Genomic DNA, 26,723 nt, shown 5'->3' on the forward strand with positions numbered 1-26,723 from the left:
GTAAGATGTGAAAGAGGGTAAAGAATAAACAGATAAAAGGCTTTCTGTGTTCTCACTTGTCTTAGAGAGCTGACTTTGCTTTCAAACAGGTGTGAAGAGGGGAAAAAAAGGGAGACGGAGAGAAGTAAAAGGATGTTAAGAATATAATAGAAAAGCGGAAGAAGTGAACATGGAAATGGATGGCCCAAAACGGTTGTAGGATGAACAGTAGAATAGGTATATGAGCACCAGATGATGGGTGAAAAACAAGGAAACAGAGAGCGAAAGAGGACAGTGAAATATCCTCCTTCCTCCATCTTTTATGTCCCGGCTGCACATTACCTGACGTGTTCTCTTACAGCTCTGACACGAAACATGACTTTGCTACAGAGACTCTCATCGCCGTTACGAGCTCCGGCAATAACTCAACCCCCTCCTCCTCACATCCTCATCCACACAATTACAGCAGCCAATGAGAGTAAGTCCTCTGCCCTCTTGCTTGATCTGCAAAACCCCATCCCCCCAGCCGGCTACATCTATCCATCTCCCAGCTATGAAGTACACAGACAGTAGACAATTCATGGCCATTATGAGCAGAGACACAGATGCCTTTACATCATACATCTGAACAAGTAAGAGAGGACGGAGGAGAAGTGGAAAACTGAGGAGTTACAGTGAGAGTTGGTGATAAAAAACCCACTAACAAACAGTTAGGATATTGTAGTGTATTACAGTAACAGTGACATATATAAGCAATACACGTTTACTAAACCAACTCACAAATAAGAGCTGAATTTATTACTTAATTGATTATTCCATCATCACAAAAATGAATCTGCAACATGTACTTTGATAATCGATTAACTGTTTGTCATTTTTAAAGCAAAATCCCCCCAAAAAAATATCTTTGCCATCTTGTTTTATATCATTGTGAACTAAATAGCTTTGGGTTTGAGACTGTTGGTCGGACAAGAAACAATCACTTTGTAAATGTCATGTTGAGCTCTGGAAAATTGAGATCAGCATATTTTTATGGAAATTTTATAGACTAAATGATACATTGGTAAATTGAGCAAATAATCTGAAAATAATTATATGAAAAAAAAATCATAAATTGCAGCTCTACATACACATTGAGAGCTACTGAGAATCTGACTCAAATTACTTGGGTAGGTGCCAAAATACTTTATCAAGAAACCTGATTTTGAACGAAACATTAATAGTTATGTCAAGATTTAGTTTATTGTCATTTTCTTGTGTGCTTGCATACATTACAAAAATTTTTTATTTCAGTCATGACCTGGCAATTAAAGAATGAGGAAATTAAAAAAAACAAAAATAGACGATAACACAAAAAAGAAGAAAGATAAATAAAATATAGAGGATGACATGGGGAAAAGGATTGGCTTAGCAAAAACTACACACAAATAAAATTAAATCATGTTTAGAGAAAAAAAATACAAATACAATTGAACACGGAAATTAATATCTAAAAAGATAAACAGAAAAAAACTCAGCAATGGGCTGAATAATTTGACGCTAACATAATACTTTGGTTTGTAGATCACTGACCCAATTTCTCTTTCCCTTTTTTCTTTTCCTCCCTCCCTGTTTCATGCACGCATTCCCTCTTTGCATAATCTCTCTCTCTCTCTCACGGACACACAAACACACATAAGCTCGGTCACAGATGTGACCACACAACAGGAGAGATGAGCACACATTTCCAACTGTAAATGCCTTCCTCTGCGTCTCTCCATCCATTATTTTCTCTACATTCTGTCATTCAGTGCAGACAGAAACAAGAGACAGACACTGAATCATATGTGCTTTAGTATCGTCTATTTCCATTTAAGCTCCAGCAGCACACACCTGTTACGAATGTTATCGCTCAATTACTGTAAATGGCTGTTATCAGTGGTTATCAGCCTCATGGGTTAGAAGGAGCCTGCTACACCTTCTAGTAGGTTCAGAAGGCCATTATCATCTATTCACACACACGGTCGTATGTGAAAGCAAGCAATCCTTTGATTTGTTTCATATGAATAAGCAGTTCTTCACAGCCCATGAACTATACTGCAGCTAAAACAGGGGATTTATTCAGACAGAAAATAGCTCTCCTGAACATATTTTGAAAAATGAGTAGGCTTACACAATAGAATAAATTCCACAACATGTTTTAGACAAATCCTAAATGTTTACACAAATCTTAAGGAAAAAGAGACATACTGTAGATCACACACTGAATAGTTCCCAAAAGTTTAATGAGGTGGTTTTTCAAGCATCAAATCTTAGTAAGGCAAAAATCCATGTGAAAGAAAAACTCTGGACAACATTGCGAGAAAGGGCATTTGTGCTGCTTTCATGTGGTGAATAATCGGAAAAATTTGTTCCCGTCAGGGAAAATTCAACATTGAAAATTTTACATTGTGAGATAGAATGCTTTGGACGAGGTCTGTGTTTCTGAGTGCCCCTCTAGTCGTTAGTTATTCTAGTCATGTTTCTGGCTATCTGGAAAATGTAAGGGGTAAATGTAAATTCACTTACTTACATTTATTTACTCTCTTTTATCTCGGTTTTGGTCTCCCGAGGTAAATATATGACTCTTTAGCTGCTAAAGGCTCCACTAGTCTCTGTGTCTGTCTGTTTGTTACTGAGCAGGTAGTGTACAGTAGGGGTGGTGGGAATCACCAGAGGCCTCACAATACGATATCATCACAATACTTATGTCACGATGTGATATTATAGCAATTAAACATATTGCAATATTATTGCGATATATTGCAATTTATTACCCTTTTTTTCCAACTTCAATTTTTTCCCAAATTCAAATTATGTCCCCAAAAGGAAACTTTGTCAACATCTGTTTTATCTAAAAAGATAAATTTCTGTTTGTTCATCTCACTTCAATTTTATTGCTGCAAAATGTCAAGCAACCAAACTGACCAACAAGTATATAATAGATCAATACTTGGCGTTTGTGTATCGATACAGTATTGCCACGGAAATTATCGCGATACTATGCTGTATCGATTTTTTCCCCCACCCCTAGTGTACGGTGGGTTTTTAGAGATTTTTTTTATGAAAACAGCTCTCAGCTGCAGCTGGAAGTAATGCTATGAGAGCGAATCGGTTGCCACACAGCTAAACAATGAGCTGAAACTCACTATAAAGCTGCATATGCCGAGAACAACGGCAGAGTCGGGTGATAATTATTTGTAGGTTCATCACATTGTCATTTGATACTTCGTTATTATAATAATATTGATTATAGATGTTTTTAGGCAAAAAAAGGACCAGAATTATGTTCCTGGCATGGTAGAGCATTCTTTGAAAGAACATTTAGACCATGACATATGGAAATAACATTTACATACAGCGGGGCAAAAAAGTATTTAGTCAGCCACCGATTGTGCAAGTTCTCCCACTTAAAAAGATGAGAGAGGCCTGTAATTTTCATCATAGGTACACTTCAACTATGAGAGACAAAATGAGGAAAAAAAAATCCAGAAAATAACATTGTAGGATTTCTAATGAATTTATTTGCAAATTCCTCGGGAAAATAAGTATTTGGTCACCTACAAACAAGCAAGATTTCTGGCTCTCACAGACCTGTAACTTCTTCTTTAAGAGGCTCCTCTGTCCTCCACTCGTTACCTGTATTAATGGCACCTGTTTGAACTTGTTGTCAGTATAAAAGACACCTGTCCACAACCTCAAACAGTCACACTCCAAACCAAGGCTAAGACCAAAGAGCTTGGTGTGAAGAAATCAACTGTGGGAGAAATTATAAGAAAATGGAAGACATACAAGACTACTAATAATCTCCCTCGATCTGGGGCTCCACGCAAGATCTCACCCTGTGGGGTCAAAATGATCACAAAAACGGTGAGCAAAAATCCCAGAACTACACGGGGGGACCTAGTGAATGACCTGCAGAGAGCTGGGACCAAAGTAACATCATCAGTAACACACTACGCCACCAGGGACTCAAATCCTGCAGTGTCAGATGTGTCCCCCTGCTTAAGCCAGTACATGTCCAGGCCCGTCTGGAGTTTGCTAGAGAGCATTTGGATGATCCAGAAGAGGATTTGGAGAATGAAACAGAACTTTTTGGTAAAGAATGATGAGTTGCATCCAAAGAACACCATACCTACTGTGAAGCATGGGGGTGGAAACATCATGCTTTGGGGCGGTTTTTCTGCAAAGGGACCAGGACGACTGATCCGTGTAAACGAAAGAATGGGGCCATGTATCGTGAGATTTTGAGTGAAAACCTCCTTCCATCAGCAAGGGCATTGAAGATGAAACGTAGCTGGGGTCTTTCAGCATGACAATGATCCCAAACACACCGCCTGGGCAACGAAGGAGTGGCTTCGTAAGAAGCATTTCAAGGTCCTGGAGTGGCCTAGCCAGTCTCCAGATCTCAACCCCATAGAAAAGCTTTGGAGGGAGCTGAAAGTCCGTGTTGCCCAGCGACAGCCCCAAAACATCACTGCTCTAGAGGAGATCTGCATGGAGGAATGGGCCAAAATACCAGCAACAGTGTGTGAAAACCTTGTGAAGACTTACAGAAAACGTTTGACCTCTGTCATTGCCAACAAAGGGTATATAACAAAGTATTGAGATGAACTTTTGTTATTGACCAAATACATATTTTCCACCGGCGGCGTAGTGTGTTACTGATGGTAGCCTTTGTTACTTTGGTCCCAGCTCTCTGCAGGTCATTCACTAGGTCCCCCCGTGTGGTTCTGGGATTTTTGCTCACCGTTCTTGTGATAATTTTGACCCCACGGGGTGAGATCTTGCGTGGAGCCCCAGACCGAGGGAGATTATTAGTAGTCTTGTATGTCTTCCATTTTCTTATAATTTCTCCCACAGTTGATTTCTTCACACCAAGCTGCTTACCTATTGCAGATTCAGTCTTCCCAGCCTGGTGCAGGTCTACAATTTTGTTTCTGGTGTCCTTTGACAGCAATTTGGCCTTGGTTTGGAGTGTGACTGTTTGAGGTTCTGGACACGTGTCTTTTATACTGATAACAAGTTCAAACAGGTGCCATTAATACAGGTAACGAGTGGAGGACAGAGGAGCCTCTTAAAGAAGAAGTTACAGGTCTGTGAGAGCCAGAAATCTTGCTTGTTTGTAGGTGACCAAATACTTATTTTCCCGAGGAATTTGCAAATAAATTCATTAAAAATCCTACAATGTGATTTTCTGGATTTTTTTTCTCATTTTGTCTCTCATAGTTGAAGTGTACCTATGATGAAAATTACAGGCCTCTCTCATCTTTTTAAGTGGGAGAACTTGCACAATCGGTGGCTGACTAAATACTTTTTTGCCCCACTGTAACATGTTAAATATAATGTGAATACATTTTGAGTGAAATTGAGTGTAAATGTTTGTTGGCTAGTCAAGCCCGATAAAGCTCAATAAATTCCTTATGTGATGTAGTTTGCTTGTGATCAGGTTCATTTGTAATCATCGCCTGGATACTCCCCCACAGTGAGGTCCAGTCTACAGTCAATAGTGGATCACATTGATCATTTCACTCAGTTTGATGGACAGGAAAAGCAACTGTATGTAAACATTGCTAATGAGTGTCCACTTGACATATCGTGGTGGGTAACAATTAAGAAGAAAAACTGGAATTGTTTAATCTGAAAGGAAAAAAAATTAAACAAAACCCGTCCTACTTCCTGCTTTGAGGAAAATATCCATGCTGTTTGGTGAAAAGTGTTGTTTGGGACTAGCGTATAGAGTCACCCATCACACTCAAAATAATGTCACACTTGCACTTTTTCTTTCTCCCGTAGCCAAATATGCTTGTTTCCTACTGCGCCTCAGGGTAGTTAGTGGATGTGTTTGTGCTACGAGTGAGCGTTCTGGGTGACAAGTCAGGACAATCTGACATGTTGAATATTTCACTGTCAGTTGCACGCTACAGAAAATACCAACACCGGTCCAAATGAATTCAGAGCCTATTTGAGCATTCGGCACTAATCCTTGTCCCAAATCCTCGACAGCGGCTTAATGTTTGAAAGGAATCAAACAGAAGGAAGGAGCTTGTCTGGGGATGATGTACTTTCAGCTCGGACCAGCTCGGGGAGCCCAAAACTAAAGGACTGTTTCATGTTTGGCTGAACAGGTGTAATTGTGTCTCATGCTCGGTCGTGTTTCTGCTTGTTCTCTCCGCCCCTCCGTCTCCCTTGTGGGATACAAATGTCAAAGGATAAAAGCATCCGACAGCTGCTGCTTCCTGTCTGCCTCTGCCATTTTTCAAAAGACTAAAGACCAGTTTTTATCCAAAACTGAGCTTTGAATGTCACAGCAATCATATACTGTTTCTATAGCCAGATGTTTTTTTTAGACTTGCATAAACAGATTTATAAATAATTGAGGAATGATCTTTTAATGTCTGTCTGCCTAAATGCCAGCTGCGTGCTTGCAAGTGTTTTATGTTTTAGTTGGCTATTTTATCATCAGTCCAAACAGTGGTGTGTTGTTTTGGTGAGTCCGAATTGTCAGAATAATCAGGCATCACACATGTAGTAGATTAACAGGTGGCTGTAAAGTTTTCACACTCCTTCCTCTGTTTTATTCAAACAGACAGGATCCTCTGAATTTACAGTGGGTGAGAAATTGTAAGTAGAAACACACAATAAGTTGTTATTACAAGTTTTAAAGGTCCTGAAAACTTTCTCAATCAGCTTCTAACTGTACTGTGAGTGACAGGGTCATACTGTACACGAACACACAGTTTTCTGCTAAAGATAAAACAGTTTTGGTTATTTCACATAAGAGAGGCGCCACTGAAAAAAAACATGATGTCAAGTCACCAATCAGGATTTAACTAAATTTGAATAATCTATGGCAGTCGTGGGGTTGTTTGCTTAATGTTGGATTCAATCAAATCTGATCAAACAGTAGCCCACAGTCCTGATGAAGGAGATACGTTGAGATTTTGAGTGTTTTTCTAAATAAATAATAACTAACTTTAATCCCTGACATGGCTTCTCCTGTCGACAGTACATCTCAAACTGTCCTTGAGCAAGACACAGAACCGTAATGATGAACAATGAAAATGTGGTGCTAGAGTAAAAGTCAGCCATCACCAAAGTTATGACAATGCATCCTTGGTACAGACAGAGGAAAAGTCAGGGGATCACCAAGTCAGTACAATTCTTCCACTGAAAAGCATGAATGTCTGTACAAATTTTGTGCTAATTGATCCAGTAGGATATTAGATAGTTTACAGGTTAAATGAAAACTGTAACCTGCAGGTGAGACTAAAGGAAAAGTCAGAGAATTAACAAAATCATTAGGGTTCATCCTCTGGGGACCATGAATGTTTGTATAAAATTTCATGACAATCCAACTAATAGTTGTTGAGACATTTCCGTCTGGTCCAAAGTGGTGGGGCAACCAACCGACTGAAAACCAATATAGCAATCTATAAAGCCACACCACACCACTGCTTAAAAAGTAAGACTCTTTGGACATATGTGTCAAATTGTAACGCTAATGAATGTAATGTAAAAAAAGAAATTGCTAAAACAAAAACGTGATAGTTCACTTCTGCACTTGGTGTCTATGTCCTTGCTATAATAAACCACTTTCACAAATAAAGAAATACGTTATGGACCCCTTGAAACTTAAAATAGAAAGCTATTAGAGCTGTGTGTAGTTAAAGGCAATCATTTAACACTGAAATTAATTTTCACATGAGACTGAGAGGAGGAGGAGGGATCTAAAGTCCCTTATTTGTCCCTAAGTCTTGCTTGGGGTGGCAAAACTGCACTGGGTGTAGTGTTCTCACATGGATATCAAACAGCATTACTTCTTACTGTAGTGATTTACTTAAATAGCAAGAAGCCCAATACAACTTGATAAAATAGTTTAAAAAAAAGAAGAGAAAATACATCCTCAATGGTTAATAATGTATTCAATGAAATGCATGTAGGTTAAGATGACACACTTGTAAGTGGAAATAAATGTCAGTTAACTTCCTAATGAAGTGCTTTTTTCCTTTAGAAGTATTCAAAGTGCTGGCGCCAGAAAACAGAAAGCAGAATGGCGTGTTTTTAATTACAGCTTCCAACCAATACATAAGTTCAGAGCAGTACAGCCTATCATTTGCTCACGTTGTGCTATTATTAAATGTCCTTGGTGCGTTATTCAAACAAGAACAAAATATACAAGTTGGAATAGTTAAGAAAGTTCGGTGCTCCACTTTCTGGTGAGAACAAGGATTGGCTAATGTTAATAATTCTTGACGACTGCATCGCCAGTTAACCATCTGCCTCTTTTCCCAACATTCCCAGGGAGCCAGTGTAACAATGTAATGATGCCAATCCACATCATTAGTCAGTGAAGTGATCAACAAAACATAATCAAATGAGAATTGGAACAAAAAGCCGGAGCAGCGTGGGCAGCAATGTGTTGTGATCATTCATAGACCATCAGTGGAAGACTTTGCTCCAGCAGCTGAGCTGTTTCGGGGGGTGATTTGTCAGTAAATATCAATCAAATGCAGACAAACACAAGTGTTGGGCCGAGTGTAGATGTAAAGCAAAAGAGCTTGAACACATTTCACAGCTGACTTGGCAGGATTGAAGGATTAATTGTGCTGGAGTTAGTCAGTTTTTGAGGGCCCCCATGCGGGGAGCTGAGCAATTATGGCCATTGAAATTCCTGGTGGACTTCAGTTTTTTACTGTAATCCCGGCATTTACAGACAAATGTGGAAAGCATATCGGCATCGCAGCAAGATACACACAAAAAGACACACATCCACTCTTTTGCCTTCGCACCTGCAGAATTCTTTGCTTGCTCAGTTCTTTAAGTCATTAACTTGCATCCTCCTATATTTCACTCTCCCTCCACCTCTCCCTGTTTTCCCTCCACTCCCGCAATATCCCCCTGCGGTTTCTGTCACTTGTTCACAGACGAGTGGCCATTACATCGCCATGACCTAAATGTGTCACATCCCTCTCACCATGGCTCTCTCCCTCTCTTCCACTCTCCCTATATCCCTTCCTGTCGTCTGGACATCTCACAATCATTATTTTTTAACTTCTTTTCTTTTTCTTACTCACACCAACTTTGAGAAATGAAAACATTTTTGACCAGTTTTGCAATTGATGACAATATCTCCTCTTACCTCCTCTCCAGTAAAGTTTACAGTAAATTACCAATATAGCAGCTCTGTATTCCTAAAGGTATGTCTGGAAAACTCTATTATACTTACCATTTTCTATTTATGACAGAATATACTCAAATGTTACATCACTACAAATGAACTGCACGGATATTATGCTGCCTCTTTCCTTCTCATCTCAACCCAACTCGACCTGCCTGCCCTCATTCCCCTCTGGTCTCTACATCAAACACAGTTGTGTATCAAAGTGACAGCAGCACATTTCAGTATTGATCCAGATGATTCGCATCTCAGCAAATACCAAGAAGAAAACTGACAGGAAGTCAAGATTGACCCAAAAGTTGAGTGATTACCAGTCTTTGTTTTTGGACATTTTAGTTTGAATGAGTTCTCCAGAACAGAGACACTTCGTTGCGCATTTAAAGGGGAACTATACTGATCAAAGTCAGTTAACAGGAAAAGGTTACTTAGGGCTGTCACTTCTTTAATTAGAAATTAGAATTACTGTTCGAAAATGGAAATTGTTTTATATTTTATCTGTAATTACCTGTTCAAAATTCAGTGTATACGCGCAATAGGCCATGTCTTGTACTCCAGCGCAGGTCTCTCTGATCCACTGCATGTCATGTTGCCCCATCAGTTAACTACCTATTGTTGTTCTTATGGATTCTAGAGCTATAGATGGAAAAACTCAAAACAATTTGAACAAATTTGTGTTGCGCATTTTTGGAGTGTGACCGATAGTAGAGCCAAGAGTTGGGATATCTTGGCTTCTGTTGCCTCAACTTTGACCATTTTTATTTGATATGTCTCTCACAAGTTGCCTAACTTTATGGAGGTGCGTTACTAAATTGCTGGAGTGTTATTTTAACCATTATAACAAGGCCGATATACTGTAGCTACTATAGGTGGAAAATGAAATGGACATGATGTTGAGATTATCCACCTCCATAGGCATCAAGCTGTTTTCCTCAGACTTACCCAAGCAGGCAGATCCATTTAGGTTCGGCTCATAGCCTTCATCACAGACACATCCTCCTACAGGAACCATCCACTCCCCTTCAGCATTGCAGTGCATGCGAGGGGGCGTGCCTCCCTGTGCTTTACTGTGGGGAACACACGTCCCGCTCAGGGGCACTAAGGCAGTCGGCTCGGCCCCTGAGGGAGTTGCCGGGTAGGATGCCAAGTACATGCTGGTGGCTGGACAGCGCCGGTAGAAGACTGACACACCCATGAGGGAAACACAAGCTCCACTGTCGACAATGGCCAGGACGAATCTGCAACAAGGGTCACATGTTAAGATGGAGGACATTTAGACCCTTGGGAGTGATGATGTTACTAAAACATGAGCAACAAAGTGATGATTACCCGTTGCGTGTGAGCGGGGCAAAGCTGCGTGTCTTGATGTTGATTCGGCTGTATCTGTTGGGTTGATACTGGTGAGGTGAACTGGGCTCCACCTTGGAGAAACTCTTATCAGCCGCGATAGTGTCGATCTTCACCCAGCCCTCCCTGGTCTCCTTCTCTCCATTGGATGGCTGTGGTGAGGAAAGAGCAGAGTGGACAGCAGACGGTAGAGGGAAAGATAATTAGCGGTCAAGAGAAGACAAAATAGCATGGAGAGAATGTGTGGTTGACAGGAAGGAAAATTACAGACGTTAAAATAAGCTGGTTGATAGATGGATAAGGATTGGAAATATACAGGGAATTAAATAAAAATTAAAAAAAACTGAAGCAAAAGGGATAAGTGCCGAGGCACATGTATAATATGAAGTGGTTTAGTGAGAAGAGTAAACGTTGACTTGGATGTATGCAGGGGCCAGTAGGGGTTCGTGCTCAAGTCCCTGTGAAGACTTTCAGCGCTGCAGTGCTTCCTGACTCTTCTGTGACTCTGCTCTGATTCCTCATCAGGCTTTCATTTGCATTTTTAAAAAGCATCTCACTTCCCTAAGGAGAAATGCATTCATCTATACAAACACTGCATCCCTCCCACTGTGACTGCGACTGCACATGTAGCCCAGGCAATTCAGACTCTGTAGCTCAAAATGTCCTAGAAAAAAAATAAATGCATAAATAAACTAGAAGGGCACTTGGAGAGCACAGACCTGCGCCAAGGCTAAATGCTCGATCTTGCATTGTGAAAAATAATTCTTGTATCCGCATTGTGATCCGCTCCAAAATTTAATTTAAATCTTCTTTGGCCTATGCTACACCCTTACACCAAGTTTAATTAAAATCGTGCCAGTAGTTTTTCTGTAATCCTGCTGAAAGACAAACAAACCAAACTGAAATCATAACCTCCTTGGCGAGATAAAACATCTTTGGATAGTCAGTGTCAGTCACAAGGCAACACATGAGGTTAAGAGAATTTCCTGCAATGAGTAATGGTCACTGTCGTTTGTTTCATGCCTTAAGGATGTAATTAGTGGGACTGAAGTGACATTTCTGGAGACCACAGTGGCACATTTTTGCATTTTGTAAACCACAGTCCTCAACAAGTATGTGCTTCACACCAGTGTGGCCTAAAGAGGCCGTTAATCTCAACAGCTATTCTTGACAAACCCAACAATAATCCAGATGATTATACAATTACTACTTGTCATGAGATGATGAGAGGTTTTGCTGTTTTGGTGCGACATGGGGTAACATAAATGAAAATTGCATTTTACAATAATTTTGCCTGAAGGTGTTTCCCTTAAGCAGTGACAAGAAAGAAAAACAGCTCGTAAATTAGAATAATGCATCCTTGTTAAATTCGGTTGTGATCTGATGCAACTAAATCAACATTTTTAATACAATCTAATTCATGTTTGTTTACCGATTCTGTGTCTATGAGGATGCTGAGCCGCACCATTAAAACTTAGGAAATGTCTTGGCTAATTAAGACTTCAGTTATGTGTTTATCAAACTGTAGCATCTCAAACTTTAACATAAGTGCCAAAGTTAAGAATAAAATAACTTGTTTTGTAAATATATAAATTTACAAATTATGTTTGTGGTATTACTTGTTTATTTATAAATGTATAGAGAAATATGTCTTTCAGAGTTAGTAGTTCTCATCCAGTTTAGAGAGTGGGAAGTATCTGATTATGTTAGCTTAACCAGTGGTTTGAAGCTATTTAGTCTGATGTTATTACAGTAGCATATTGGGTTATTTTGGTGAAATTCATTTTAAAATTATTACAATTTCAGGTCAGATGTGTCGTCCATACTTCGTATTATGTCTCTTACTCTTTCATCTAAAGGGGTCATATTAGCTGGATAATGTTTGTCCGTTAGCACCTGTCATTTACTGGGTATAAATATTTTCCAACAACTAAATCTCCACATAAGAACAAGATCTTATGCACAACATGGTCTTGACCCAATTTCTGCCAGGGAATCTTTTATATAAGATAGATAGATAGATAGATAGATAGATAGATAGATAGATAGATAGATAGATAGATAGATAGATAGATAGGTAGGTAGGTAGGTAGGTAGATAGATAGATAGCTCCTAATAACAATGTAAAAGGATATTTTGTATTTACATGTTATGTAAATACAAAAATATGGTATACTGCTTCACCTCAGCTGCCCAGGTCCTCTCCAGCTCTCTCTGGGAGTCGGCCTGTTTGTAGTACAGAGTGAGTGTCTCCCTGCAGGTGGGTGACGGCGATCGCAGGCTGGCGCAGTCACGCACTGAGAAACGCAGTGTGACAAACACCCGTGGAGCAGAGTGGCGGTAAAGGAAGGGCGTAGCCAACCAGTTGTCTTGCAGACGGGGATTTTGGTTGACATTACAGACCTCAAAGGTTCGTATGAGCTTCCCTCGGTCGTCCAGGACACTGACCTCATCCCACTGAGAGAAACAGAAACAATATTATGAGCTTGTGTAAACTCAACTTTGTAAAAGAGAAACATGATCTTCAGCAGGGAGCTCGAGAATCAGCCCTCTAAAAACCTTGGTGTGTTTATGGTTCGTCCGCAGTTATGAATCTTCCTTATATCTTAAAAGATGGTTTACATTGTAGAATGTAAATATTGAGCATATTGCTGGTGTTGCTAACATGTGGGTCAGGTCCTTTACTAACATCACACAATGTTGTTTGACATATTCATCCTTAGTGAGATGAATATAAAAGAGTATCTGTTTTGTTCCGATATAACACACACACTAGTATTGAATCCACAAGTGAAACACTGTTCTTTACTGCCCCCAATGATGTACGGTCATCTCACTGTCCTAGTTATTCACTATAGACTTTTCACTTTCTAATTAGCAATCAATGATTATGAAACCAGTAGTTAATTAAACCACTTAAACAATTCACTCTTAGAGCATAACACATGTCAAGTGTTGCAGACAAAACTGCAATGATCAAGAGATAATTAATTTCTGGCAAAAAAACAAACAAAAACACATTTTCTCACTTCTACTGGAATCTAGCCATTTAGATCATTTTGGTTTTATGTGTCCCACCTCAATATTATGGAGGTGAATAGAATTTGTTAGAGTCCACATCCATGCTAGCAGCTGTGTGGCTGTGCTTTAAGCTCAATGATAATGTCAGCATGGTCACAGTGACAATGATCACATGCTAATGTTTTCTAACACTCATCACAGAGTAAAGTCATTGGTTTGGTCATAAACTCGAGGTAAATAAATTGAATTTTTGACCTGATGACGTTGCAAGATGAAGTTAAGGGAGTACCACATTCTTACCATTCATCCTGAGGGGAGCATAATGGCTATTTATACTATAGTTCAGCCTGGACCAAAGTGGTGGACTGACTGACCAACATTATCTTTTCAGAAAATGTGTCCTGATTACTCTGTATAATACACAGAACACAACGTTAAGGGTTTTCAAATGGACAATTTTTTCAGTACAAATACTTCAAATTAAAACTGTTCACAGTACCTTCTGTGGGTTATAAACACGGACACTTCTGAAAAGATATGTTGATCTTCTTTGAACACCACAAACAATTGGGATGGAGGTGGACATATTAGAGACAAGACACAACACGACTAGATGTAAGACAGACAGTAGGTTCACTCAGCAAGACATAAACTAAGATGATGTTGGCATTTTCTATATGAATATGTTGCAGTAGTATAATAATGTATTTTAATAACAATAATTCAGTTTAATAAATAGACGTGGTTAGTTTTTCTCTTGCACTGGTTTGGCATTTGCATGTGTATTACTGTTCACATGTGACAGGTGGTGGACACTTGTGTGTCTGACTTGTGCAGCTGTTAATTTGTAATACAAAGAGCAGATCTTGTATTTTAGGGAATCTCAATTTTTTTTATTTTTTTTTTATTTAACCTTTATTTAACCAGGTAGGACGTTGAGAACAGGTTCACATTTGCAACAGCGACCTGGCCAAGAAAAGCATAAGCATGCAAGACAACATAAAGTTTCACATTCAATACAATACAGGAATACAATAGGCTACATAAAGTGCAGATTAAGTAGGCATTACAAAGCCGGCGCAAAGTGAGGTGTAAGTAAGTCGATGGATATGCGAAAGTGATATGGTAATAACTCAATATACATTGTAGATGCAAAAAATATATTTTTTTTTAAATAAAAAATGAAATTTATGAGTTTGTATGTTCATGGGGGAAAAAAACGAGGAGAGCAGACTGAGACACAGGTCTGAATGAGACAAAATGTAAATGTAGGCGAGGGGTTTAGTTTCACCAATTATACAGTACGGTGCCTCCAAGGATGAAAAGGCTCTGCTTTAAGCCTGTGTAGCCTTAAGTGACAAGCGGGGCCTTTTCTGTTGTAACACAGAAGAATTATGTATTAGGCCTAATCATCATTATTCTCCCTGCAACAATGGCAAGAAGACAAAGAGTCCTGACACCCTATCAGTGTGCATTTGGCGTGTGTGTTTCTGTGTTTGTGCATGTTAGTGTATCTCTGCATGCTCATGTCTCTTTCTCTGTGTGGTTCTGATAGCCAGTATGGACAAAAACCTTTCTAGCATCACACATGAGGGAGTGCATTCATATTTAGTCCAATTGGAATAATGATAAGATCAGTGAGCAGATAGAAAGAGTCTGAGGCGCTGTCAGTCTAATGGAGTGAAAGGACAGTTTTATCTCACGGGCCGTGATTCACTCTCTGTTGAGTTGGATGAGGGGAATCAGATTGAGGGGATAACAGGGAGCACATAGTGAGATGAAGGGATGCATAGGGGGAGCAGGGGGAGGGGGATAAAAGTGGGAGAATCGTAAACAGAGTAGGGCTGCTCGATTATGGAAAAAATTATAATCACAATTATTTTAGTCAATATTAAAATTATTTAATATTGACTAAAATTGACTTATTCAAAATTAGTCAATAATTATTAAAATTATTTAACACAATGACTCATTGTACTTTTGGAAAGATGTTGCAAATATTGAACTTAAAAAATAGTGAAAACACCTAGAACTGTAAAATTAAACGAAACTTTAATACTTGTAAGTGCTGTTAAATATGTGCTGTTTATGATGCATAATTAATGCAAAATTCATAGTAAATTTATAGTTTATACTCATAGTCTCATACAGTAAATAAATAGGAAATGTGTTTAATGTAAAGGTTAAAATGAATGTGATGTAATAGTTGACGTGATAGGGTTTTGTTTCTCTCAGAACTAAAGTTCTCTGTTGTGGTTTCCACTGCTGTGGAATTTGTTAATGGATGAGGACAAATCTAACGTGAGCACATGTTACGGCGCTCAGGTCTGCTAATTAAGTTGGAGTTACACTGTTGTAGAAGGCCAAGGTGAACAGTAAAGGATTTTCAAAGGATTTAAGAACCTCTTTTCAGGACAAGCAGCCAATGAGGTATTTTATCTTACACGTGAAGCTTTATTTATATTCGCACTAAGCGCAATTTGTATTTTATTTTCTTCGGTAATGTATAATTCATTTGACGTGCTTACTATGTTCAGTTCATATAGTTCTCACGGCGTGACGTGGATGCATTAAGGACAGATGAGCAAAGCAATAAACGCCCGTTTCAAAGAACCAACCTGTGTCTGTGTTGTCGTGAAGAGAGCTACAATACTTTTCCCATTTGAACTTTTTTTTTCCATTCAGAACAGAAGACAAAATAGGAGTTTACTTGCAAACCGTAAGGTGCAAAATAATTGTTTTTCTCGATTATTCTGTTTTTGTGATCATTAGGAGCTGAAATCGTAATCGCGATTAATATTACGATTAATTGCACAGCCCTAAAACAGAGCGTGTATGTGTGTGAGGTGCCTGCATAAGGCTGGGACTTTCAGGAAGAGAGAGCAGCCACTGGTATCTGTGTGTGGCATTGCGTGCAGTTTGCTTCTGTACCTTTGTGAAAAGAACACAGCTTTTATTTGTTTTCTGACCCCAACCCCCACCCCAACCTACACACACACACACACACACACACACACACACACACACACACACACACACACACACACACACTTTTCCCCTCCCTTACTTATTTCTCCCTGTTTCATTTTCTCCCTCCCTTATGTAGAAAGAATAAAGAAAAAAATGGGGCAGATTGGGGAGGAGGGGTGGATGAATCTGGATCTTCGTGATTTAATGTGAACCGAAATGCCAGAGAACCACGCAATCTCTCCAGTGACAGAGCAATGGGAGGGGCAAGGCCTCGGACACACAGACCAACACACAGAAGCTGAGAAAGGCACGCACAGATACCTCAAAACATATGCGCGCACACACACACACACACACACACACACACACACACACACACACACACACACACAAAGCAAAGCAAAGCAAAGCAAACACAATGGAGGAATAATGTGTGAAACCAAGGAGAGGGGAAAAAAGACAACAGTAAGAAGTCGAGAGTCTGCTGGTCTGGCACTGAGTGGAAATAAGGGGCAGAGTGGAGATTGAGTTGGGGGTTGATAAAAGGAATAATATAAAGAAAAAACCCAGTGGCTCTGGGACTGTGAAGGGCAAAGGGAGGAAAGATTAAAAGAGGGAGAGAGAGGCAGAGACAAAGAAGCAAAGGGGCTGCCTGTCGGTACATTAAAAGAATGGAAAGATGGCAAGAAGAAGTAGGAGGAGAGCGCAGAAAAGAATATCCATGGAGCCTCAAGCAAAAGAAAAGATGGGATGTGAAGAGAAAAGTGAGGAAAGGGTTAAAAAAAAAAAGAACACACACACAACCTCCCTCTTTCTCCCACCCTCTCTTGGTCTGTCTTTCTACTTCTCTCAGCTTGATGCCCCGGGTCAAATAACCATATCTCCATCTCAGAAGTACTTCTCATCCAGGGACCATAAAGGAAAAAAAACTCATGCAAATGCTTGACTTGCTTATGTACGCAAACACATACTAACTCTCTCTCTCTCTCTCTCTCTCTCTCTCTCTCTCTCTCTCTCTCTCTCTCTCACACACACACACACACACACACACACACACACACACACACACACACACACACACACACACACACACACACACACACACACACACAAATGAATGGCCTTCTATTAGCATGCCATCATGGTTCACAAATTCCTAACACACATCAGGCCCTAATTAATCACACATCATGTACAATTATGGAGGCCAGACTGGGGTGATAATGAGTGCATAATGCTAAACTTTAGTGTAAGGTGAGATAAAAGGCTTGATGTGAGTGTGCTCGCCAGATGTTGGTGTGAGACTACTGTATTTTCATCTGGTACTTTTTGGGCTGCCAACGTGAAATTCTGTGATAGCTGGTCGTAATAGTTGGCTCACTTGTTTGCCGAAGCTAGCTTGTATAAATGTAGCATTGAGGCAGTTATGACTTGTTTTTATTTCATGCACTGTATGATACTCTAAATGTATATATCAGATGTTTTTCACGTATCGCCCATGTATGGGTAGAGGCTAAGAATAATATTGTTCTGTACTGTTAGAGTAATGGGCATAGGAATTTCCTCCACAGTGAGTAGTGCTGTCCTGCAGTTTCTCACATGTAGTTCGACTGATTATCTGAAATGACAATGAAGATGATGTGTGTGTGTGTGTGTGTGTGTGTGTGTGTGTGTGTGTGTGTGTGTGTAATTATGAGCAATATTAGAACTGAGCCACAATCACTCACAGATGAACAGATTTAACTGACCCAGGACCCTAACACAGTCACGCAAGCACGCACGCACGCACACACACACACACACACACACACACACACACAACCCCCCCCCCCCCCCCCATACACACACACACACACACACACACACACACACACACACACACACACACACACACACACATATTTACACAGCTCAAGGCGATGCGACAACCTTAAATAAAATGTAGCTCAAGATTGGAAGATCTATGGTTCAATCACTGCAATCAGTGACCACAGTCACCATAGAGACCAATAGAAAAAAGCATTTTAGCCCTTAAGGATGTCCTGAAGGCAAGGTGAGACCTTGCTCATTCTCAAACTGTGTGTGCCAAAAGCTCCACCAATCAATGTCAAATGTCAAACATCCTTCAAAATAACCCTAACCCATAAATACACATTTATATCCTTCATCCTAATCTTCAAGCTGAGATCTGTGACTTTCTGCGAACAGCAATTGTCTGTAGCAATGAGATGTCCACAGTGAGAATAGCAGAGAAGGTTTATTGGAAGCCTGCTGTTAATTCCTGCTGTTTATTTGAATCATTGCAATCAATGCAACCGTAGACAGTTTGCCACCAAGCAAAACGAATACTACAGTGCTCATGTTTGATTTTGATGTGTGAATGTCTGTACTGACTTTAACAGACTTTAAGAGCTTGGACATGGACAAGCAGAATCAACACATGTCCATAGCATAGCACTCTAGATCTCTAGGCACGGTGAATGTTGCAATCTAGTTTGGAAAGGATATATGTATGTTTATTGTGTCAATTATGATCAGTTGAGAAGCAACAAAGAATATACACAGTGTAACTACATTGTTATATACACAAACATAATAATTTTGAATATCACCAAACCTTTACCAACACATTACTAAAACCCTGTTAATGTAGCCTAATCTTAATGTAACAGGCAATTATTTTGAAAATAAATTAAGTCATTTTTCAAGCAAAGATGTCAACTTTTGATGGTTCCAACTTCTTAAATGTGACACTTTGCTGCTTTTCCTTGTCTTAAATTATTGTAAACCGAATATCTTTGGGTTTTGGGCTGTTGGTCAGGCAACAAAAAGCCATATGAATACGTCACCTTGGGCTCCAGGAAATGGTGATGGGTATTTCTGCCTTTTTTCTGACATAATTGATTGATTAATCATTACTCATAATGGTTAATTAATTAAAAAGAAATAATCAGCAGATTATGTCAAATGTTTACCTTACCATCAGTTACCTACCAGGACCGGTTTTGTAAAAAATGTGTAATGCATTCTTGTGTTTAATCCCTCATTAGGGTTCCACTACAATGCCCAACAAACAATGCGATTATACCCTTACACTCAAAACATAACCATGTGTAACATGTGTGCAACACTGGCCCCCCCAACATGATTGCTTTAATGCTCCAACAGCTGGAAAGCACATTGAGAGAGTGAGGTCCCTGCTTACCCCCGTGTCTGGATAGGTGGTCCAGCCCAGCTCTGAGGTAGACTCTGTTGTGTCCAGCAGCATCACTAACAGGTAAGGAAGCAGAGACAAAGACAATGTGTGAGAAAACAACCAGACAAACAAGATGTACAGCTTTTAGTTTAGTGCTAATGATTGCTACTCAAGAGTTTAAACTTGAGCAGAGTGACTGTAAAACAGAATCTGCAATCATGGGATATTGTGGCAAGGCTTGAATCACAGACTGTGTGATACTGTGATGCCATCAAGAGCGAAAACGTGGATGTGCTCCAGTGACACTGAAGTTGAGATTAAATTTGTGAAGTATTCTTTTTGGGGGGAGCTTTTACAATCAAACTGTCTTTTATCCCTTTGTTAAATACAACAAGTAGTTGGCAGCCAGTCTACTGGCAGTGGAACAGGTCCAGGTTCCATTTCTTCCCCTTGCAAAAAATCAGGAAGTGCTCCAGCTGTCAAACCCAATAACTGATTCTGAGTGATGATGCATTTTGACACAATGTTCTGGTGTTTAAAAAATTAAACTGATTGACCTGATGGGGCACCGTGATTAAAGGTCAAATTTTCCAACTTTAAAAGGCCATAACCATTAATGTCACATCTTGTTGAAACTTAGCAAGCTGATGCTTCTTCTAGTTTGGCCCAAAAGGAACCATTGTTTTGTGGCTGGCCATATGTTTACTGTTGGTTTTCCTTTTGTTTTAGGTTTAAACAGATATTTGCTCATTTCCAGTGATCTAGAGTAAAAGCACGAGAATAGACTTTTATGTATGGAGTGTATTTTCCCATAATTTGCTTTTAGGTTTAAGTGCTTTAAAAAGCAAGCTGGCAAGGAAATCACAGACACACACACCCAGTGACTTTAATGCTGAGTGCTGCATGCTGACACATGGCAGCAGCTTCCCACACAAAACTGAAGCCCTTGAATTTTCCATTAGTATTCCAAAACCGTGGTGGCTGCCATTCCTTCAGTCTGGCACAGTCTGTGCTCAGTTCTGTTGAGGAGCCACCGATTGAACGTAGGCCAAAGTTTCTCGTGCACACAGAGCAGAGGTGGCAAAAACATCAGACTTCAAGTTTGGATGCTCGCACGGACGGAGTTAATGGAGAAAAAACACACAGTGCCTGATTTCATTAAGCACAGTACTAATCACTTAAAGGGCTGTTGACGCGCGCGCACACACACACACACACACACACACACACACACACACAGCATTGTCGAAGGCAGCAGCCATCCACCTGTGATTAAAAATAAATAATTTTTCCTCATTGTTGTCATACAAATTTTATGCTTTCGTTTCCATTTCACGTAATACAACCGTTCACCGGAGAGAAAGAAGGCTCTCTTTTTCTCTCTCTGACAAGCAGGCAAAGAGCAGCAGAGATGTATTATCTACATAATCATCACACACACAGGATGGGATTTGAAAAGATACCCTGTCTCACCAAAAAACCAGTGACTCATGGAGATAGCTCAATATTTTTATTTCTCAGGTGTACAGGCTTGAGCACACACACTGAATCCCTCTGTCTTCTTAATAAATCAAACAAATAACACAAAACTGATATCATTTGTGACTTATGACACAAACTCACCCCCACCTCGCTGTCCTCTGAATGTGCTGTAAACCGATTTCTTTTTTTAAGGATTATACTCACAGATGGAGACCTCGCAAATCTGTCCTTCAATCCTTCATTTCCCTCCTCTTTTTTCTTTTACGAGCCCCCTCCCCTCCAGTCTGTCTATCTGTTTTCACCCACTAGCTTGTCTTTATGTCAATCTTACTAAATTCACACATTTTCCATGGAAGACCTCCAGGATTTTGGAGTGATATGAATTATATAAAGAAAAGAATACAAATGGACTGTGACAGCTAAGGATTATAGCAGCCACAGGCATCACAATAAATAGGTTTTAGTGCAGCGTATGTCTGGACAGCTTGACGACTAAATCCACCAAGCCAGGATGTGTGAAGCATTTCAAAAGAATGGTGCTTTCCATTAGTGGCACACCTTTGCTACTTCGTTTGATGATGCATCTGTCACAGGATAAACAATCAGTTGCCAGTTTATTAGGCACACCTAGCTCAAACGGATGCAGTCTAATGCAACAATGCTGCAGTAAATCCTCCCTTCATGAAGGTTATAACGTTAGCTGTCGATCGTTTTATGGTCGATGCATTTGTGGTGAACTGTGTAGCATTATATACAGAGAGGTGTTTCTGTTATATAGCCTTCCCTCATTAATAAAAAAGGGGTGGACAAAATAATTAAAAACACCTGCCAGTGTGTGTGATGGCATGCAAACAGCCTATTGATTAGCTTTCCAAACTCTCTGTCTGTTGTCATGAATCATCCTTCATTTGTCAAAGGAATAAACTATCTTTATATGTACAAACATGTCATGCATGAAACGCACGCACTCATATATCATGCATTCTGACCTCATTAAGCACCATCCTATTTATATCAGATAAGGACACACACACACACACACACACACACACACAGATGCTGCAAATGTGTCATTCTAAATTCAATTAACCCTCTGCTTCAGGGCAGAGTCATGCATAAATAATATACAGCAAACAATTTTGACATTAATATTTATGCCTCTACTATTTAGCTTCTTGTCGTGAGGCCTTGGGGACCCCAGGTCTGCACGTTGCCTCTGCTCTATCTGCCACAAACCTGTACATGAGGATTACATGGAGGAATGTTCAAAGAGCTTCATGCGTGTCTCATTGCGTGACATTAACATGTTGAATAATTCACCTCGACATCCTACGATAAGCGTGTTGCACACACCTTTCAAGGATTAGCTTGAGCTGAGGCATCGTGACCAGATCTTGTGTGTGTGTGCGTGTGTGTGTGTGTGTGTGTGTGTGTGTGTGTGTGTGTGAGAGACAAAGTTGAACAAAAGAAAAGGACATTTGCTGGCAGGTCCACTTGGCAGTGAAAGCCCCTTTATTTAACTCTCAGACAACAACTGCGCTACAGCATCTCTGTCATTGGTCCATCTGAGGGCCGAGACACTCAAAGTTTGTCCCTGACAGTTTGGAGAAGTGCTGAGTCTGCAATCTGGACTTGAGTGCTGTGTTAATGCACGCCATCTCTCACGACTTCCTGCTCCACTCTGGTCTTATACTCACTCTACTCCCTACCTTTCCCCCTTTTCTACCTCCATCTTGTCCCTTGTCCCTTCTCCCCCCACCCCCCCTTTCTGCATGTGTGTATTATTCATCTAAAAAGTGACAGCAGGCATCGCTGTATGTTAAATAAGGAGATACGCTCTGCTCCATTATTGATGCCAGATCTGCTGTTTGTTTAGGAAAAGAGGCGACAATAGAAAGAAAAGGACAGGATTATGAGACAGGAATGAGAAGAGGATGATAGATTTTTGTTTGTGCATATGAATGTACTACTTTCACGCTTTCTCCCTCTCCTTCTCTGTGTGGCGTGGGTGTAAATGCTCTTTTTCTATTGTGCAGAGGTGACCTGCATTAGTCCATGACTGTCCCCTCTGCCGCTGGAGTGTTCACTTCAGTCAGTCCATTTCTCTTTGCCCAACACTTTGCCTCTCTGTGTAGCCATGCATGCATCCACACTCCAGTGCTAAGTGTAGTGCTGTTGTTCATGTCACGCCTCTATGACGGTGGATGTATGCTACTTTACCGCACACTTTCCGGGCAATAGAGCCCCCCTGACACCCAGCAAAGAATTTTGGTGTTAATATTAACGTAGGCTAGAGAGGTGCAAGTGTGTAATATGCCTTAACGCTAAAGTAAATGCTAAGAAACTGCTAAAAAACTGCTGAGACTACACAGAGTCACTGAGCTCACAGGTAACAGCAAGTTACAGGAACACACATGCACAGCACACACATATTTTCCCCAGAAATTCCCACAGTGCCTGCAAGCATTCTCAGCAGCGGTCAGGTCGTGTTTTGTCTTTTGTCCACTCATCCACCCATCTCCACCCATTCTTTATACGCTCCAGATGCTCCCACCCACAGACAGTCAGTCAAGGACAAGGCCTACACCAAACCATCATTACAAACAACCACAACGAGAGAGTGATAGGCCAAGACAGAGAGGGAGCAGGAGGGTGGAGGAGTGAGGAAAGAGGGGGATTAACGCGATTCCAGAAATAAGCATGCACATGTCAAATGGAGTTATCAAAAAATTCTCTGGCGGTTAAGCTGAATGAAAGTGCAGCTGCAACAAACAGCACTTAAGCCAGGTTAGATGATAGAGCAGAGTCTATAATGAGTCGCTGAACAGGCAGCAACAGGCACAAGTAGGAGAACCTTTCACAAAACTGACTCTCATCCTTGATTACAAGACATTTGCAAAAATAGGTTAGGATACCATCTGAAGTATGGTTCTGGGCAACTATACATCTTAAGGAGTAGGTCAACATTTTGGGAAATACGGTTATTCGGTTTCTTGACATGAGTTTGGGCCGTGTTATACTAGAAAAGAACTAGTTCATGTTGTATGACCTCGTTCCAAGCGGCTATCCTCCAAGGCGGAGTGAAGAGTCATAGAGAGGGGGGGAGACGTGATATTGTTTTAATATGGGGATAACACATACAATGCACATTTTTTAGACAGTCTCTCCTTGATAGCGTTGCACTTAGTTGTACGTACACAAAAAGTGAAAGGAATGGTTTTATAATAACAAATGAAAAAGAGAGTTTGAGAAAGAAGTTCAAATCCATCTTAGGGAGTGGTATCAATCTTCTCATCTGTGAATAAGCCTATTCCACAAATACAGTCAAACCATTATTTTAACCTGTTCATGTATATTTCTAGACATCATTCTCCTCTTCTCAGAGGATTTTTGGTTGTGTATTTTAGGCCTAGGAAGGCTTGGATTTGTCAAGAAAGAAGCCAAATTTAATGAGACCCAATACCTTTGGAAAAAATACTCCTTAACAGTGCTACAGCAAAGAAGTTTGTCCCTCCCTCCTACTTAAATGTTCACTGGAGGAAAGTAATGTGTGCAGTCAGTGGAAATATACAATCAAAACCTAAGAGCAAAATACAAAAGTTTCTTCTAACCAGCACTGAGTTCTCCCTCAAAAGAAATCTCCACCTACTTATCAGAGACAGAATCTGCTACAAACATATTTTCATCACCATCTCCACCCTCAACAGCTATTAAAAAGGAATGTAAATCTGAGAGGAGATCAGTTTACTGTAATCTCATTGTGTAATAATTTCTAAATAGTGAAGCCTTCAACAATCAAACTTTGCTCTCACAGTTTAGTTGATGCCAACATGCAAACTGCCAAGTGCAGCTTTAATGTGAAATTCAAAACGCCATACTACATTCCTCTGTCACGGCAGTCCATACCACGCGTTCATCTTTCAATTACATTTTGGCTCTAACTCGTTGCCTGTCCGCACAGGCGTATTATCTGTGACATTATCTGCCATGACACTTACCGACTCAAAGCAAGTCTTGGTGTGCAGCCAGGGATGTTGGACTGGGGGTGGAAAGGGGACTGAGTACCCAGGGCCCTCATGTGAGGAGGGCCCAAAAAGATGCTAGAATTAATAGCTTTGGATGTGGGGAGGGGACCATAAAGAATGCCTTTCTACAGGGCCCAGAATTTTGTACTACACCTGCGTGCAGCCGCCTGACAGCTTCAACCTCTAATCTATCTAATAAAACTAGACATATGTATGTATGTGTGTACGTGTTTGGGGGGAAGGTAACCTGCACGTCACATGCCAAATGCTTTTTTTAAGGCTCTGACACACCAACCCGACGGCCGACCTTCGACAGAAAAGACAGTCGGACTGACTGCCTCCACGAGTTCGTTGGGTGCGCGTGCGCGAGACGTAATACGTCTCCATAACAGCAGGCGGCGCGAATTTGTACCGTCGTCCAAAAAATTAAAACCAGCAGCTGACTGGACGAACACGTCACGTGGTTCTGGCTAGTTCACCGAAACGTGTTTCTGAAAACATTTTAAGCGAGAAATAGGCCATGCAGTTGCTGAATCTGTCTTCATTTCAGATCGACAAAGGTCAGTTTAAAAGATTTTCGTCAGATTTTGAGAGCCGTTAGTCACGCTCATCCCGCTCGTCATTTCCGAGTTAGCGCTCCACCAATCAGATTGGCCACTGAGTCCGACTGCCCGCCTTCCGATTCAACATGTAAAATCGGCCCAAATTTCCTGGAGCACCAGCAGAAAGCTGAAAGAAACATCATGACTGCTGTGTGGAATAAAGTTTGCGAAAAAAGGCCCTACGCTTTTCAGTGTCTATTATTTCGCTAAGAGGAAACTCAATAAAAAGCCATTTGCCAACACAAAATATCAAACAAAAGCCACACACTATATAGTATTAAATTGCTGTGAGCTGTAGCCTACATTCACCACTTCTAAACAGAGGCAGACTATAACGTAATCTTGAAGATTATTTTGTCACAGCGCTGTGAGATGCGAGAAAATCTCAGAGCTGAACCAGGCAGAAACAGCAGTTTTCACCAGACTCACCCTGGGTCGGGTTAATTAAGTCTACTGCTAACATACAACACTAATAACATTACTGATGTCAAAATACCCCAGCGAATCAAATCCCCTACTTCACCGTTAACCGTCAAGCCACTAAACCTGTATGGAAATGAACACCTCTGCTGAAATGTTGAATTCGTTAACGATCATATGACACGAGACAACACCCTCTCTCTCTCTCTGCGCACACACAAACAAACAGTCCGTTTCTGGTGGTTGATGAACGCAGATGTGCTGATTAGCTCTCATAACGGGTCAGGTGGGTAGCGCACTGCCACGTCGTCCATGACACTAATTTTTCATTGTGATATTTTGCGATTACATTCTGAATCTGCAACGTTCTCTGTCAGGTAAACCAGTAAGTCAGTAGTAGGCTATACAGTGGAGTTGCATATAAGTGGTTTGGGGTCCTTCTGTAAGTAATTTTAGGGTACAATTTGGTTTTGAAGAATTCTACA

General features: G+C 40.5%; 1 protein-coding gene across 1 annotated transcript in view; it reads right to left on the minus strand.

The window, feature by feature from the left end:
- ephb6 (eph receptor B6) overlaps window positions 1-26,723 on the minus strand; it is a 42,556-nt gene that overhangs the window by 12,076 nt on the left and 3,757 nt on the right. The window contains exons 2-5 of the mRNA XM_078252669.1: window positions 19,719-19,783; window positions 12,707-12,979; window positions 10,505-10,674; window positions 10,118-10,413 (exon numbers count right to left, since the gene is read on the minus strand). Coding sequence (XP_078108795.1) covers window positions 10,118-10,413; window positions 10,505-10,674; window positions 12,707-12,979; window positions 19,719-19,783 — 804 coding nt within the window. The remainder of the gene's footprint in view (window positions 1-10,117; window positions 10,414-10,504; window positions 10,675-12,706; window positions 12,980-19,718; window positions 19,784-26,723) is intronic.

This window comes from Sander vitreus, chromosome 6 (assembly GCF_031162955.1).
Source record: "Sander vitreus isolate 19-12246 chromosome 6, sanVit1, whole genome shotgun sequence".
NCBI lineage: Eukaryota > Metazoa > Chordata > Actinopteri > Perciformes > Percidae > Sander > Sander vitreus.